This window comes from Aotus nancymaae, unplaced genomic scaffold (assembly GCF_030222135.1).
Source record: "Aotus nancymaae isolate 86718 unplaced genomic scaffold, 86718_ANA_hifiasm-v0.15.2.pri h1tg000002l, whole genome shotgun sequence".
Taxonomy (NCBI): domain Eukaryota; kingdom Metazoa; phylum Chordata; class Mammalia; order Primates; family Aotidae; genus Aotus; species Aotus nancymaae.
This window is the reverse complement of record NW_026988413.1, coordinates 56,417,410-56,433,371: the sequence shown is the minus strand read 5'-3', so window position 1 is coordinate 56,433,371 and position 15,962 is coordinate 56,417,410. Positions and strand designations below refer to the sequence as shown.

Below are 15,962 nucleotides of genomic sequence, written 5' to 3'. Positions count from 1 at the left end.
TGCTGAGGCAGGAGAATCGCTTGAACCCGCCACAATTTGGGCGGAAGTTGCGGTGAGCCCAGATTGTGCCATTGCACTCTAGCCTGCGTGACAAGAGTGAAACTCCATCTCAGAAAGAAAAAAAAAAAGAAACGTTTACATACATGCTCATACATAAAGCAAGATAAATCTGTCCACTAACTTGGATCTTAGAGGAAAAAAAATGTTTTAAACATAAGTATAGGATTGTGGTTGGGGGAGTTATAATAGCAACAAAAATAAAGATGAATTTTAAAATGCCATAAATGAATTTCAACTTTAATTCCCCATTTTCCCATCCAGAACAAGTGCCACCCAGGACCAGTGTTCGAATGGATTCCTCTGGCAAGTATTGTTCAGCACTCACAGTTCTGTGAACAAAACGTCTTCCATTTTGTGTAACAAATCATTCTTCTGAGTAGTATCAGTTTCTTAGTATATAATCACTGTGCTACTTCAGTCACCTACATGAAACATGTATTCAAGGTAGAGAGCAAGTCTCATCACAGTGAGCCTAAATGACTGCCAACAAAAACAAAGGAAAACAGTCATATTCATGAATTTCTTTCATAAAATACTCTAGTAAAAGACTGAATTAAAAACAGCTGCCAAGGAGAGCCATCAGACTGACTAGACCTGTGCTATGTGATCCAGTAGCCACCAGCTCCATATGGTTATTGGGCACTTGAAATGTGGCTATTCTAAATTTAGAAGTGCTGTAAGATATGCGAAAAATCTGCACTGGATTTCCAAAGACAGTACCCAAACAAAAAAGAGAGAAAGATGATTTCATCTGTTTTGTTTTGTAAAATGTGGCTACTAGAAAATGTTAAATTACTTATGTGGCTTGCATTTTATGTACATTGAATAGCTCTAAACTAGATACAAATAAGAAGCTAGAAGATCTCAGGAGATTTGCAATTTAGACATTTCCAAAGAATGTATTAGAATTTTGCTAACATAGAATGAAATTCTTTTCAAATCAAGTAAATATTTGTATCAGTTTCATGTTTTAAACAATGCCAATTATAAAATGCTATATTTCAATAAGATTTTAAGTTAGGCTAGAATATCATATTTTAGTTTTAGGAGCTTTCAGTAATAATTAATTTGCATAAAATGAAATTTTTTTTACTTAATCATATCAAAAACACCAATTTTGGTTTACGCTAAAATATGTAACATTATTGTACAAATGACAGAGGAAAAAGAAGATGTAGATTTTTTTGCTCTTAGAATTAGTGATGAAAATGCTTTAAACAGCTAATCAGACCACCAGATTGAAATACTCAAACAATTGCAGAAAATAGTGTTTTATAATGGTAGCACTATTTCAGGGCTGTGGGCTCACAGCACACATCTCCAGAGTGTTTCCATGATGACAGCTCATTATCCATCTCAGCATGTTCTAACACCCCTTGGAGAATATATGTGCTTGAGATCATTTCATTCTGTAAGTTTCCATGTCATTTTTGGGGGGATATGTAGAAAATATGGAAGATATTATTTAGCATTTTGTCCTAAAATAATGTCTAAAGAATTTATTTAGCTTGACCAAAAATTTTAAAGCATGATCATTTCTCTATGCTGACTGTTAAATCTTTGTAATTTTTTTAACACTATCTTATGCCCAGAGAGAAAATGGGACCTAGTAATTACAGTTGCAAAATGAAATCAAGATTTAATTTGGAATTTTAAATCTCAGCTTACTGGTCACAAAAAGTACGTGTCTTTAAAATCTCAGATTCTGAATGTACTTCATTTAAAAATGAGAGTAGAGTGGTCCAATAGTTCAGGTTACCTCAACATACATGCAAAGTCATAGTTTACATTTTTAAAAAAATATGTTACTTAGAAGACAAAAGTTATACTATAGTTAGAGTATACTATGTTACTATACAATTCAGATTTTGAAGAAAAGAACAAATCCAAATAATTGATTGAATGTCCACACAAGTTACGGAATATTCTGGGAAATCATGACTGCATTTAAAATAAGCAGATCTTGCTTGGCACTGTGGCTTATGCCTGTAATCCCAGCATTTTGGGAAGCCAAGGTGGGAGGGTAGCTTGAGCCCAGGAGTTCAAAATCAACCTGGACAAGATGGTAAGACCCCCGTCTCTACAAAAAATGTAAACAGCTGGGCACTGTGGCACATGCCTGTAGTCCCAGCTACTTGGAAGACTTAGACGAGACGGAAGGATGGCTTGAACCCAGGAATCTGAGGCAGTAGTGAGCTGTGATCACACCACTGCACTCTAGCTTGGGCAACAAAGCAAGACCTCATCTCTAATAAAAAAAAATTTAAAAAAAAAGATAAAATAAGTAGATGACCCATATTATTTCTCACATTTATAAAATGCCTTTTATCAAATTACGTGTCATGATTTTGACTCAGATGTATTTATCATAATTATAAGGTATATTATTAACTTTATCTGTATAAGATCCTTAGGTACAGAGGCAAAATTGATAGTAGGAAGTTCTAGATAATATGTATTTATGAAACTAAGTGATAACTCCATAGTGGAATAATGCTGTGGTTCACTGGGTCTAGGAGACTGGTGAGTGCCTTAAGACAACTAAATTCAGGAAATGTTTGTTTAACAACTTCTACAGACTGTGCATAATGGAACACTATAGACAGCCAAAAATAACTATGCCATCACCTAAGGAGAATATTAGTGAAAAACAATGGACTCTATGGCCAGGAACTTTGAATGGGCAACTCCACCCAAAAATAAGACAGCTAGGAAATGGGGTGTCACAGAAACTACTTTCAAAGTAGATGTTTCCTTGTTTAGGATCTAAAGAAATCTGAAGTCATAAACAGTGTATCAACAATATCAAATGAGGCACTGAAATCAATCAGTATAAGGAAAGAAAAAAAGGCCATTTAATTTGGTCGTTAGCAGGCATGGTGACCTTAAGGAGTGCAGCAGTGCCAAGAGAGAGCATAAACCAGACTGGCAGGAATGAAATCAGAGGTAGAGTGAAGGCTCCACTAGAGACAACTTTTCCTTGAAAGAGATGGAATGAGGAAGCAAAGTCATATTTAGGATGGAAAAATCTGAGCCGATGTGAAAGCTGAGGAGAGAGCCAAATAGAAACTGGGAGATGGCGTCTACTATGGCTAACACGTGCTTGGTCACATTCACATACCCACAGGGATAAAGCAAACAAGTAAAGAGAAGGAATATTTTAAAGGATAGGGTATTAGCTACTTATTAGGTAATGTTAGATTTGAGCAACAGAAACTATATAATTCCTGTTTAACTCATTCTATATCTGGAGTGCATACAAATCCAGAAGTCAAGACCATGTTTAATAACCATTTGTGATTCCTGATGCCTTCCTCATGCTGTCTTTCCTAGATCTCTTTACAAGAAAAAGCCAAAAAAGTGATGCTCTTTCCAGCAGGAAAAATTGAATAACTGTATCTTCCATGCCAAACTGTGATGATAAGCCATGGTACTTACGTTTTAATTAAAACATGAAAGGGGATTCAAGTACCAAAATTGAATTGACGTGTTTACAGCAGCGTCCCATGTGCCAAATTAATTCATAAAAATGTTGTTCTTTGCATTTTTGAAGATTGAATCCATTCATAAAATTAATCAGTGGTGTTCAGTTACCCAGCCTTTTCCCTAACCGTGCACAAAGCTACGTCTTTCAAAAGCAAGATTAAGGAAATGTATACCACGCGAAGCCCCCTGGAGTCTTCATGTGAAATAGGAATCAACTTTTGAAATCTGCTTTTCTTTATCATGAGAGAGGTCGTCCTGATACCTGGATATGCTCACCATTTGCTACTTTTTCAAGTTAGTTTGTACAATACTGGTGTGGTCCCAGGATAAATTAAGACTTGTAAATTCACTTGCCATAGTGGTCGTGTAAAATTCCATCTAGGAAGAGGATCATGAAATGCTTCATAATGCCTGTCATAATTCATAACAGGCTTCATTGTTTCATAATTCCTGAGGATCTGAGGACTCAACTTCAAAGAAGCAACACTAGCCACAGCTGGCCACTGAACACTAATATCTAAAGAATGCTTTATCTCCTCTTAGTCCATTTCTTTACAACACTGCCTCCTCTTGAGCATCATTAAGCAACACCTGAGAGTGTCCCTGACAGTTCTGCAAAAAGGACTGAGGAAAAAGAAGATTGAAAAAAAAACAAAAGAGTACAAGGGAACAGAAGAGTAAAAGGATGTTTGTGGGGCACAGTTGAACAACATGCAAAGCAACTCAGGTCCAGATGGGTATCTACCAGACACCCTCATCTAACAACCTTGCCGGTGCATGGTTTCTTTAGAAACAAGAGAAAGGAACAGTGATTGTTAACTCTGCTGCAGTGGGGTGAAGAGTTGGCCCTTGGATTTCTCCACTTTAAGTTCTTGCATTAATAAGGAAAGAAAGAAAACATAATACAGTAATTGAAACATGTCGTCGGGCCAAAGAGCAGCTAGGGGAAACTCAGAAACATCACAATCTGACAAGAGAGCTAATAAAGCAGGAAAGAAAACGGTGATGTCTCCCAGCTTTGTACATGTAATTTTACATATTTTCTAAAGCCAGACTCCAAGGAAAAAAGGAAACCAAAGAAAAATTATCTTTCTAAAATGTTCTTGTTTTCCCTAAAAAAAAAAAAAAAAAAAAAAAAAAAAATACTACTGCCTCAAGGCACAATCTATCATATAAACTTTTTTCCAGTTGACTATTTCTCTAAAATATCCAGACCCTGCAGCCTCTGAATCTGTGTTCAAAATTAACAAAGAAATAAAAAATAAATTACATCTGCCAGCATTCTTCTCTAAGGGGTCTCTCTTTGCCTCTCTCTGCTTGCTAATGAACCATGAAGCTGGCCACCTCTGCTGGGAAGAACGGAAGAGTGAAGATGAAATGGCTGGTACATACCACCCTCTGTTTGAAATCAGGGTGAGTCAGAGCAACAGGATCATAATTGTCACCAAAATATACATAAACAGTAGGAAAAGGAAAATGAATGCGTTGTTCGTGTCTCTGTTCTTCAGAGTTAAATAAAATTCACTTGCTAAAATCTAGATTTTTCTCCTAAAAAGAAGTCATGTGTTATTCATTAAGGAAAAGCCCCTTAATTCCTCCAGGAATCACAGATTCTCTGACAAAAGACAAACTTCATGTGCCTTGATACTTCTCAAAGTTCTATTACGGGGATTGTTGTAATTTCAGCATTTCTTTAGGGGAAAAGTTTTACTTAGCAAATAAGATAGATCATACAATAAAGTTCTTGTAGAGCTCCTTGTGCGATGTGGATGGGTGCTGAAGTCACTGGAAGAACAGTTTCCCACTTAGCATACTGAGTGGCAATGCAAAAGTGAGACAAACACAGGAGAGGAAAAGTTCCAGTTAAACATACGCTGGCTCTATCATGTTAAGTGTCACAAATACAGCACCTTCTATTTGTATTTTTAATGTATATGTGGTCTAGAGTTCCTCCAAGCTTAAAGCGACTTACAGAAGAGATTTCCAAGAGCAATTGTATTATCATCAACTTGTAGAAGTTTGAACAATGATTGAGCAGTATCTGTCATCTCCCATCTCCCCTTGTCTTTCTCCTTCCCGTGGGAGGAGTACAGATACCTGCTATGATTCTGTAGGGCTCAACTCCATCTGCCTCCAGACTCCCAAAGGATTAGCACATACCCCAATATGTGATTTCATAGATGATATTTAGACTTCAGAATAAACAGTTCAAAAGCCAATTGTGTCTCATAGTGTGTAAGGCAAAGTTTTTATCTTCCCTCTGCCACCACCTCTATTTAATAGGAATGGAATTTTTTTAAGTTCTCCCATCTTTAAAATGTGACTGATTATATAATTTGTAAAGGATAACTAAAGGATGTAGAGGTCTAATTGGTTATTCTTCTTGCAGAGTTTCACATTATTTGTTGAATGGAAAAGATCTTGGTCATGTATGCATTTGGTCATAAAAGGGTGTGAATGCTCATTGAATCGTGTACAATGCATATATACATGTACTTATGTGCCTGATTCAACTTTATTCAAGAGAGCACCAAACAAATAATCGGCATTTGCCTACATCTTAGAAGTGAAGGATGACTTTCATATATCCCTGGAAATAGCCCAGGTTGTTGTGCATCAAGGCAAGCCTGTAAATTGCGCTTTGTACACTGTATCACTCCGGCAGCCCCACCTACTGCAGAGCTGGAAAATATCTGCCTGGCCAGCATTCAATGAGCCTCTCTCTCCAACAAGTGCTACCATATAAGCATGTGGCTCAGACATAGATTTTTGTCCCATGAGACTTCTCTGAAATCCCATCTTAATTTCCACAAGGGGAATTTTACTTAATACCTCTTTCTATCAGTTCTAATACCTCCTTTAAACCATTAAGGCCTAGAAGTCACTAAACATTTCTTAAGCGAGGGATAGCATAATAAATAGTTCTTCAAATTGCTGATCACCTGCTGACATCCCAGCAGTGGGCATGAAAGTATGCACAGCTCAGTCACAACTGAAGTATTTCACCTTGAGGAAGGTGCCAAGGGGTGAGGGGACAGGCTAAGCATAAGCCATATTCTACTTAAAAAGTCTAAATCTTTTTATATTTAATAGTTTCAATTTATTCTAAGGCTGAAAAAATGACATTCAGGAGAGTTTTTCACCTTATTTTGAAATACATCTCTGTTGTTTCAGCTGACTTCAGAAAAGTCTCTTATTTATTTTGAGTACACTCACAAAGTCAAAAGTCAATTTGTGGCTTGCACATTCTAAAATATTTCGAGGATAAAAGTTCATCTTAGACTCAGGTAAATTTCTACCTGTAAGTTATGAAAACCCTAAAGGAGTTTGTCAGAAAATAAATGTTTCACTTGAACACCAATACAAGAAAGTTTACATTCTGTATCTTCTAATTTTTACAATTTTAAAAGAAACAACTTCCATTGAGCATACATTTCTACACACACACACACACACACACTTAAACTGGATGCATCAAGTCATAAACATATTAATAAATTACTAGGCAGTGCTTTACTAGACAGTTCCAGGGTTTTGCCATCTGTTCTCTTTTACTTGTATAATAATTGTTCTAATCAGAGTAAACATCCTCAAAGTGACAGTCAGGCTTCTTGAGGGCAATCCAATGCTCTCAGGTAAATAAAGAATTATAAAGGCATCAATTTTTTTACTCAGAAAGTTCATGTACTCTTTCTGCTTCTGGTAATACCCTAGTAGTGCCCTTGGCTGGTCACTATTATTCAAGGGACTACCTAAATTTGGAATACCTACTTTTTTGCTACCATATTTTTTGTATCCTCTGTGGTTTCCATTGACCCTAACAGCACTCTCATTAATCACATCCACAAAATTAATTTATCATTGGTGTGTTCAGTTCCTCAGGGGCTGGGAAAGAGGCAGGATTCATTACTCAATGGGATCTCCTTTATGCCAGGTCCAGATTATAAGGAACTGGATGTTCACCTTCGGAGGATGGAGTCTGGATTTGGCTTCAGAATCCTCGGGGGAGATGAGCCTGGACAGCCTGTAAGTTGAATCCTCTTTATTTCCACACTTGGGATTGTAATGTGTGAGTAAGCACCAGGGAATAGAGTGTTTTCTAAACATCTAAAAGAAAACGTTTTAGGACTCTCATAAAGACGTTTAAGAAGTTTAAGCTTTGAGTTTTTTTCTCGCTATTTTCTTTAAAAAGATCTTATGATATGCAATTATCTCCATGACAAATATCTCATTATAAATCACATTAAATAGGAGCATTGCTGATTTTTAGAATGGATTGAATTCCTCTTAAGTATTTCAGTTATCTAATTGTACTGAATCCCTGTTATCTCGGGGTGACAGCTCAGGAGTAGAGGTGACACCTGACTGGGAACATCAGAATTATATGTTTTTAACCAAAATAGCAAGGGAGATAAAAACACAGGGATAAACAGGAATAAAATCAGGCTCAGCACTGCAGAATGTCAGCGAGATTTGAATTAAGGGATTACCAGAAGATGTCATAAAGTCAACTTGTTGGCATAATATTGGTAAATTTAAAAGGGCTTTGGAAACATCTGTGTGTGTGTGTGTGTGTGTGTGTGTGTGTGTGTGTGTGTGTGTATTCAGAGTGAAAACATAAAATACTAATAATCATTAATACATGGAAAACACAGCAAGGCTAAATTTATAAGCATGTGTGAAAATATCAGCTATAAAACACTCATTGTAAAAGACGTGTCTTAAATGGTACCCAATGTGACTAAGTCAGGTCCATGGAAGGTTTGAATAAGTGAAGGGCCTGAGCAGTGCAGTCAGCTGTCTACATCCCATCCAGCTCTGGCATCTGAACTCCATCCTATCATGCAAGGGAGTTGAATTTTAAGCCTCAGCTTTCTCATCTGCAAGATGGGGATTATAGTAGTACTCGATTGTAGAGTAGCTTTGAGGATTAAAGGAGATAATATATATAAAGGTCTTGGCATTATGTCTGGATCATATTAAGTGCTGAATAAATGCTTATCATTATCAAGTTTGTTTCTCTTGTTACTAGATTTTCCCAGGAAATATACTATACATATAGTGTGTGTGTATGCATGTGTGTTTGGTTTTTAAATATACTATACGCACTATAAATGTTACATACATGTGGTTTTCTTGAGACACAGTCTTGCTCTGTCACCCAGGCTGGAGTGCAGTAGTGCAGCAGTGCAGTCGTGGCTCACTGCAATCTCAACCTCCTGGACCCAATCAATCCTCCCACCTCAGCCTCCCGAATAGCTGGGACTATAGGCATATGCCACCATTCCCAGCCCCAGAAAATAAAATTTAAAAATAAAACATAGGCAGAAATCTTCAGGAGAAAAAAATTAATCTAATAAGTGAAAGGAATCTGAAACAGTTAAAACTGTCTCAGAGTAAAGTAGATTGCCTGGGTAAAGAGTGGGCTCCTCCCCACAAGAGGTATTCAAGCAATCAATGGGAACCTGGCAGGAACCCTGAGGAGCTTCCTCTGCCCTGCGGGAGGAGTTGAACTAGATGATTGATGAAGTCCCTTTCTACAGAAAACTCCAGGAAGCTGAGCTTAGACTCCAAGGATGAGGACTCTCCAGGAAAAAAAGACGTATTCCTGAAATCCTGGGGATAAAATTTGGCAACAGTCAACCAAAACGTCACTAACTCCCCAGCTGTCAAAGAAAATGTGGAGGTGCTTTTGCCAAGGAGGATTGGCCAGATTTTTCTTAGTGCTTTGAGAGGAGGGAAAACGCTGAGGTAGAATACAGGGCTCAAGTAACTTCAGACTTAAATTTGTTTGCAGACTAAATTAAGGATCTCATGTCACAGGAAGAAGGAACTCCTGGCTCTTTCACTCTCATTCACAGCTTTGTCTGCTCTCTACCCACCCTGCCTGTCTCTGATTCTGAGATTACCAGGGATCCTAGGTCACCAAGTCAGCCCTCCGGCCTCCCTGCCCACTATAACTCACCTTGTTTTATAATAGAGAGAACTGAAAATTCTCAAGTCCCTTCATATCTGTAAACATTTAACACACTGATTTATGCTACAGAGCCTCCTGACCTCCACGGGATATTTATCCAGCTTGGCTTCCTTCAGGATTGTTCATGTGCCTGCCTGTTTTGTTTAATCAGCAGGATTTTAAATTTCTCCTAAGCAAGGACTTTGTCTTACCCTTTTTATACAACATGAAAAATGGGTCATTATCCACAGTGAGTCAAACTCAAGGTGAAGGTCACGGTCTTCAGACTGCCACCTCTGCCCAAGACTCCTGGCATCAATTGAAATAAGTTTGCGAAACGTCAGAGTCTAAGGGAACAGTTTCCACAGACCACCCCCACTTTAGACACTCACTCTGAATTGGGGGCCCCGCCACGTAGTAGGTTCGCAGTGCACTGGTTGCCAACTTGTCTGCGTCTGTTGAGACAGAACACCCACCCACATGCCAGGCTACATGAAGTGGATTTATCACTTACCGGGAGGCAGCAAGGAACTGTAGAAGCCAACGATTCATGGAGAGCAAGTTTCCCCAAGGCTCAGGAAAGCTGCCTAGGACAGACAGAGTCTCCACTCTTGTGTCACACTTGCACCTCAGCTGAGGGGCCCCAAAAAGCAGCCCACTGTGGGTTTCCTACCATGGAGAAGTATATCACACTGGACCCAAGCATTGAAGGACATCCTGTTTCTAGGGGGGACTGGAACAGAATGCAGGCTGTTCCAGCTAACCCCTCTTTATCTCAAGATGCTATGCCCCTAGCACCTTCTATAGTTATTCTTGAGAACTACAAGAGAAAAGGGGGAAAGAATTGGGTAAGTCCAAGGCCACTCAGAGAACTGTCCTGTGCTCACAGCTTTCCTCGGGTCCAGTAATTCACTAGAACAACTCAGAACTCAAGAAAGTGCTATACTTAACGATTACAAATTGAGTGTAGTGAAAGGATAAAAATTAGAGCCAGACAAAAAAAGAGGTACACAGGACAAGGTCTAGAAGGGTTCCAAATGTGACACTTCCATCACCCTTAGGGACATGTTACCCTCCAGCATTTATTCAGAGAAGATTGCCAGACAGGGATGCTCACCCAAGGTGTCCAGGGTTTTTATCCCAGTGTTTTATTACATGGCCATGGTTGATTGAATCATGATTCATTGAACCACAAGGATGACGTCAATCTTGAGCCTCCTTTCTTCCCTGGAGGCCAGGCTGATATCGTGGCTCAAAGGCACAACCCTCTAATTACATCGTTGGTCTTTCTGGTATGGTCAGCCCCCACCTCCAGACTATTGGTATGGCTGGCCCCATCCTGTGTCATCTCCTTAGCATAAACCATCAGCTATGGTCTAAGGGGCTCACCATGAATGACAAAGACACTTCTAATTCCAAGGGTTTTGAGGTTATCTTTCAGGAACAGGGGACAATGGCCAGACTTCACTTTGGACTGAGGCAAAATTATTTATGGCAAAGCCATACGCTTAAAAGATACCAAATGAATGAAACCATGCTCAAAATAAAATATAAATTTAAGGCAATTTTTGTATCATTCTGTGGGATACTGAACACTAGCTGAAACAATTACAGGGCATTTAAGGGCAAATCCATCTAGCATCCATTGCACTTATACTAACATAAATACTTCAAACTTACCAACCTAAGGGATTTCCAACAGAAAGATGAGCTCTCTGTTTGTTCTAGAATACACTGACTGACATGCTTTTCCCCCCGCTTTTACTAATCTCTGCGCTCCTCGAAGGCAAGGTCGGTAATTTAATGGTGTTTATGTCTTGTAAGCCTAGCCTGGTACAATAAATATTTATTTAATGAAATTGAAGAGAATATTTTTTCACCAAGTCAAAACTGTCTCCTGAGTTTCTCAGAACAAGTAAGGATCTGGAGTTTATATTTTCTGAGGCCTCTAAACTCCACAGACTCTGTAGAATTAATGTGGCCTAGTCCTAGAAACAAGAGATAGTGTCCTGGTGGCCCTACAGCATGTTTTGTTGAGTTCCCCTGGTATTTTACAATTGTTGAGCTCCAATTAATTTCACCTTTGAAAACATTGATTTTCATCTTTTCTTGAAAATTAAATTTAGCAACATTGAGCTTGCCTTTCTCCATGACAACGACTAGCTGGAACTAAGCAATGGTCCTTTTTAGACTGAGCCTGGCTGCAGTTCCTAAAGCTCCTGTATGCCTATGTTACTCTTTAAAGCTACTATCTTACAGATTCCCATTCCAGTGCCCATCCCAGAGGACTGAATTAAAAGAAACTGGAAAGATAAATATTGTATGCCAATGGAGCCTTCAATAGGGGCTAGATATTTACAAGACCTAACCTAAGCACTGAAAAGATATCAGTTTAATACAAATAACATTAAACTATAAAATAAATATATGGTGAGGCAACAAAGTTTCTAATTCCTTCCATGATACTTACTTTAAGAGAGTCTTTAAGATATGAAATTCTTACTTTACTGGCCCCCTTGGCTCACGCTTTGTCTGCTTTGGGGGTAAGCCAGCACCCTACTCTGTAAATATCATCTTCAGCTGCTCCCCTCCTCCTCCAGAAGTGGAAGGGATTGCATGACTGAGTCACAGGGAGGGGATCGTCTTGGCTGGTTCTAGAGGAGAGTGGTGTTGCTGGACTCCACGTGGCACAGAAGCCATAGAATTGTTACCAGAAGGGAAGATGTACTGTTCAAAACGAAGCTCAGATGTGTGAATGCACCCAGCCTCAGGACATCTTTCTGCCTGGTTTGTACACAAGTTCCCAGGCTCCTATCACTTCTGAATACTGGCTTTGCATTCCTGAATCCTTCCCCTCCAGTGGGCAGGTATCAAGCATTTATGATGAGCCTCCTCAGATTACATGGATTGCTGGTTATCCTACTGTGTTTACTCAGACTTATTCTGGTTTATTCCTTCATTTGAATGATTGAAGACATACTCATGCTACAAGTTACAATTTTGATATCTAAGCCATAAGGTAGCAGCCTAAGTCTCTCTGAAGCAAACAAAGCCAGAAAATTAGTCCTGAAAACCACAATATTGCATCTCAGAATGACCCTGTCCAGGACAGTGAAACAGTAAAGAGCTCCCACAAGCCTTTCCTTCCAGCTTTTCTACATTCTAAGTCCAGAGATAACAAACAAAATGTGTTAGCCTCATTTAGTTGCTGCTGTGCTACAAAGGGAGAGGCGTGTAAGGTGACTTGGTCCCAACTAAAGGAAGTCTCAAAAGTGCATCAAATGGGTTTCTGCCTCCATAGATATGAAGTGGTATCGACATCCCAGACTGCACATTAAACACAACAGCACAGCTTTCAGCAAATAATGAACAGCAGGACTCCTGCTCAGACAAAGCATACGGGCATTTTTCCTGCAAGAGGAAATATTTTCCACAGTTAAATAGCAATAGAAATAGAATGAAATGAAAATGCCAGAAAGGAACAAAAATGGGATTTCCAGCTGTGAGCTGAAAAGAGATAGAAAGGCATCAAGAGGGAGAGGTGTGGAAAACACTGCATTGGAGAAAAGCCATTCAAAGACAGACAATGACAGGCCTAGTCCTCGCTTGACACAGGAGTCCGGTGCACACCCAGTGCAGGAGTTTCAGGAGGAAAGGGCCTGAAATCTGCTTGCCATAGTGGCAAGTTGTCCCAGGCTACAGATACTACAGAGCAGATCTCCTGGGCTTAGGCTAACACTGGGCAGTGCAGGAAGGAATCAAAGGGATTAAAAGGCCTGGAAAGGTGGTTTGGGGTTTGTGTCTTACTTGTTGTTGTGGTTGTTGTTTTCTTTTTAGTGTGAGTTTTTCCCCTGACTTACTGGGATCTCAGCAACTTGAATGTGAATTGCTGTTATTTCATATCAAATGTTCTGTTTTGTTCCGTGCCCTCACAGCGAGAGATGAAGTAGAATTGTTTTGTTTCTTTGGGGTTTTAGAGAAGGCAATTGAAGAGATAGGGCCCCAGATGAGTTGTTCATGTAGAAGTTCTTTCTTGCTCTGTTTTGCCACAAAGCTCTTTCTTCAGGGCCAAAGCAATGGGGGTAGGGAAACACCCACCCACACACACACACACACACTCCTCCCAGAGGGCAGAGAAGAGAAAACTGAATACTGGAACTGAAGGGTCAGCTGAGGTTGAAGAGTCTCCCTGGGCTAGAGGGAGGTAATGAATGGGGCAAGGCTAGAGTTGCCTGGGAAGGCTCACTGGCCAGTGGGTCAGGGGTCAGTGACTAGAAGGTCAGTGACCTGGTAGGTAAGGGATCCTGATCCAAGCACCAGCAGTAAGGGGAACAGGTGCCTTAGTAGAACTGGAAAGTGACTACTGTGATGGGTCAGGGAACTCTGGTCATGCACTCAGCTGACTTGGACATGATCATCCTATGGCTACTGGGAAGTGAGAGGAATCAGAGCCTTGCTATCAAAGGGCGCTTGGCCTATGGACCAGCAGCATTCAACTCCTGGGAGCTTGTTAAACCTGCAGAATCTCAGGCCCCTCCCAGGCCTGCAATATCAGACTCTCACGAGGCGGATCCAGTATTGTTTTAATAAGTTCACCCGGTGGTTTCTATGCATCCAAAAGTTTGAGAACTACTGACTTCAAGGGTCAGATATCCTGAGGCATGTTCTCAAGAGCTTAAGCGAACATGAGAATGTATGCATTGGGAAACCAATATGAGTTACAATGTGAGAAGGAATCATAGATTATCCAGTCCCTATGGTGGCAAAGGGGAAATAATACAATGTGTCAAGTGTACAAATCATATTGGAAGTAAAGGAAAAAAAGTTGTTTTTTTCTGGAATAGAGCGACACATCGAGCTATCTCTGTGTCAGCAGTGAAATCTAATGCAGAAAGGTGGCAAATGCCAAAGGCTAAGGAGCACAGCGGCAGGGGAGCTGGATGCAGTGATGGTACAAGTGGCCAGCCTCTGCCAGCAAAGGCTGCAGCTCCTGATGGATGGAACAAATGTAACTGTACAATACTGCTAATGGCCAAGCACTGCTGGCACCCACACAGCGCACCAGGCGCAGCTCAATTCAAGTTTATTTAACAGTATGGCAAACTTTTTTTGAAACATGGTAAAGAATACATTATATAATGTAATTATATAATAATATATACAATAAATATGTAATACTATATAATTCATACGTGTGTTATATTGAATATGCTATTTATTAGATATTCAATTGAAGGGGTAATTGAATATACTGCCTATTTAGAAATAAATAAGAGGCCTACTCTAACCAAGTCTAGCACTACCTAGGCTGACACCACTCCCAACACTGTATTTTTTCCATAGTACATGCCTTTGGGCATACTCTACAATTTAAACATTTATTACAGTTATGATTGACCACTAGAATGGAAGCTCTTTAGGATAATGATTTTTTTTTATTGTTCACTAATGGATTTCTAGTACCTAAAAGTATCCTGGGCTCAATGAATATTTGTTGAATAAATGAATTAATGAGGGGAGTACTTCATATCACAGCAATATGGTGGAAAAGCAAATCTTTTACTGGGCTTTTTTCAATAAATAATATTAAACTATTGGCACAGACTGTAATGTCGAGAGTATCTGTAAATGTTGCTGTATATCGTGCTGTTCTCCTACAGCAAGAGAGGAATAGGAATTTTCTGATATGAAATTTCATCTTTACCATTTTTGTATAGGGCCCAATAGCAGCTATGACTCTCTCAGTTGTAACCACTATTTTGTGTTTTATTTTCATTAGTTAGAATCAGAACTATACCTTAAAACTGATAATTAACCAGCCAAGAAGTTCACAAGACAGTTTTTTCCTCTTTAACTGGCAATAAACTCTCTCACTAAAGTGTATAGGAAAGCTAAAGGTTGAAGCATTTACTTCGGATCAAACCAACTAAATGTACCTTTTCATAGGGCAGTAGAGAAACATTTATTTTAACTGGCTTTTGCACAAAGCACTTACCAAATCTTTGAAGTGCTCCACAGTGGGTTGAGCCTTTTGAAGAATAGATTGGAACATCTTTGTAAGGAAACTCATAAATTCAGGTTGGCATGACAAGAAGGGAGAATGGAGAATGTCAGAGCATACCCAACTTCTGGACTGTAGCAAATGGGTACAGTGGGTGGCAGCCAGTCTAAGGCAGGAGAGTTCGGCCTCTCCTGTGACAGCAATCACGAATCACTTGTCAGAACGCTTAATATTCTACATGGAAGCAAATCTACTACTCACCCTACCTCCCTCCCCAGGAAGAAGGGGAAAGCAAGCAGCAGTAGCATGGGAAATTTTCATCCCTAAGTAGAAAGAGAGCTATTCCATGGACTAAGGCTGTGGCGCCCTTCAGAATATTACTTTGCACATACCTGAGAAGTCCCAGGCATTCAGATCTGGCTGTCATGTTGACAGGCCACACTGAGCAGTGAGACTAAG

The 15,962-nt window shown here is 39.5% G+C and overlaps 1 protein-coding gene across 6 annotated transcripts in view; it reads left to right on the top strand.

Annotated features, from left to right (window-relative positions):
- The window catches only part of MAGI2 (membrane associated guanylate kinase, WW and PDZ domain containing 2), a 1,459,815-nt gene that overhangs the window by 1,286,627 nt on the left and 157,226 nt on the right, over nucleotides 1-15,962 (top strand). For 5 of the 6 annotated variants that reach the window (XM_021667866.2, XM_064374946.1, XM_064374954.1 and 2 more), the window contains 2 exons: nucleotides 322-363; nucleotides 7,481-7,572. In XM_021667866.2, coding sequence (XP_021523541.2) covers nucleotides 322-363; nucleotides 7,481-7,572 — 134 coding nt within the window. The remainder of the gene's footprint in view (nucleotides 1-321; nucleotides 364-7,480; nucleotides 7,573-15,962) is intronic. The other variant, XM_064374940.1, reaches the window with a different exon arrangement.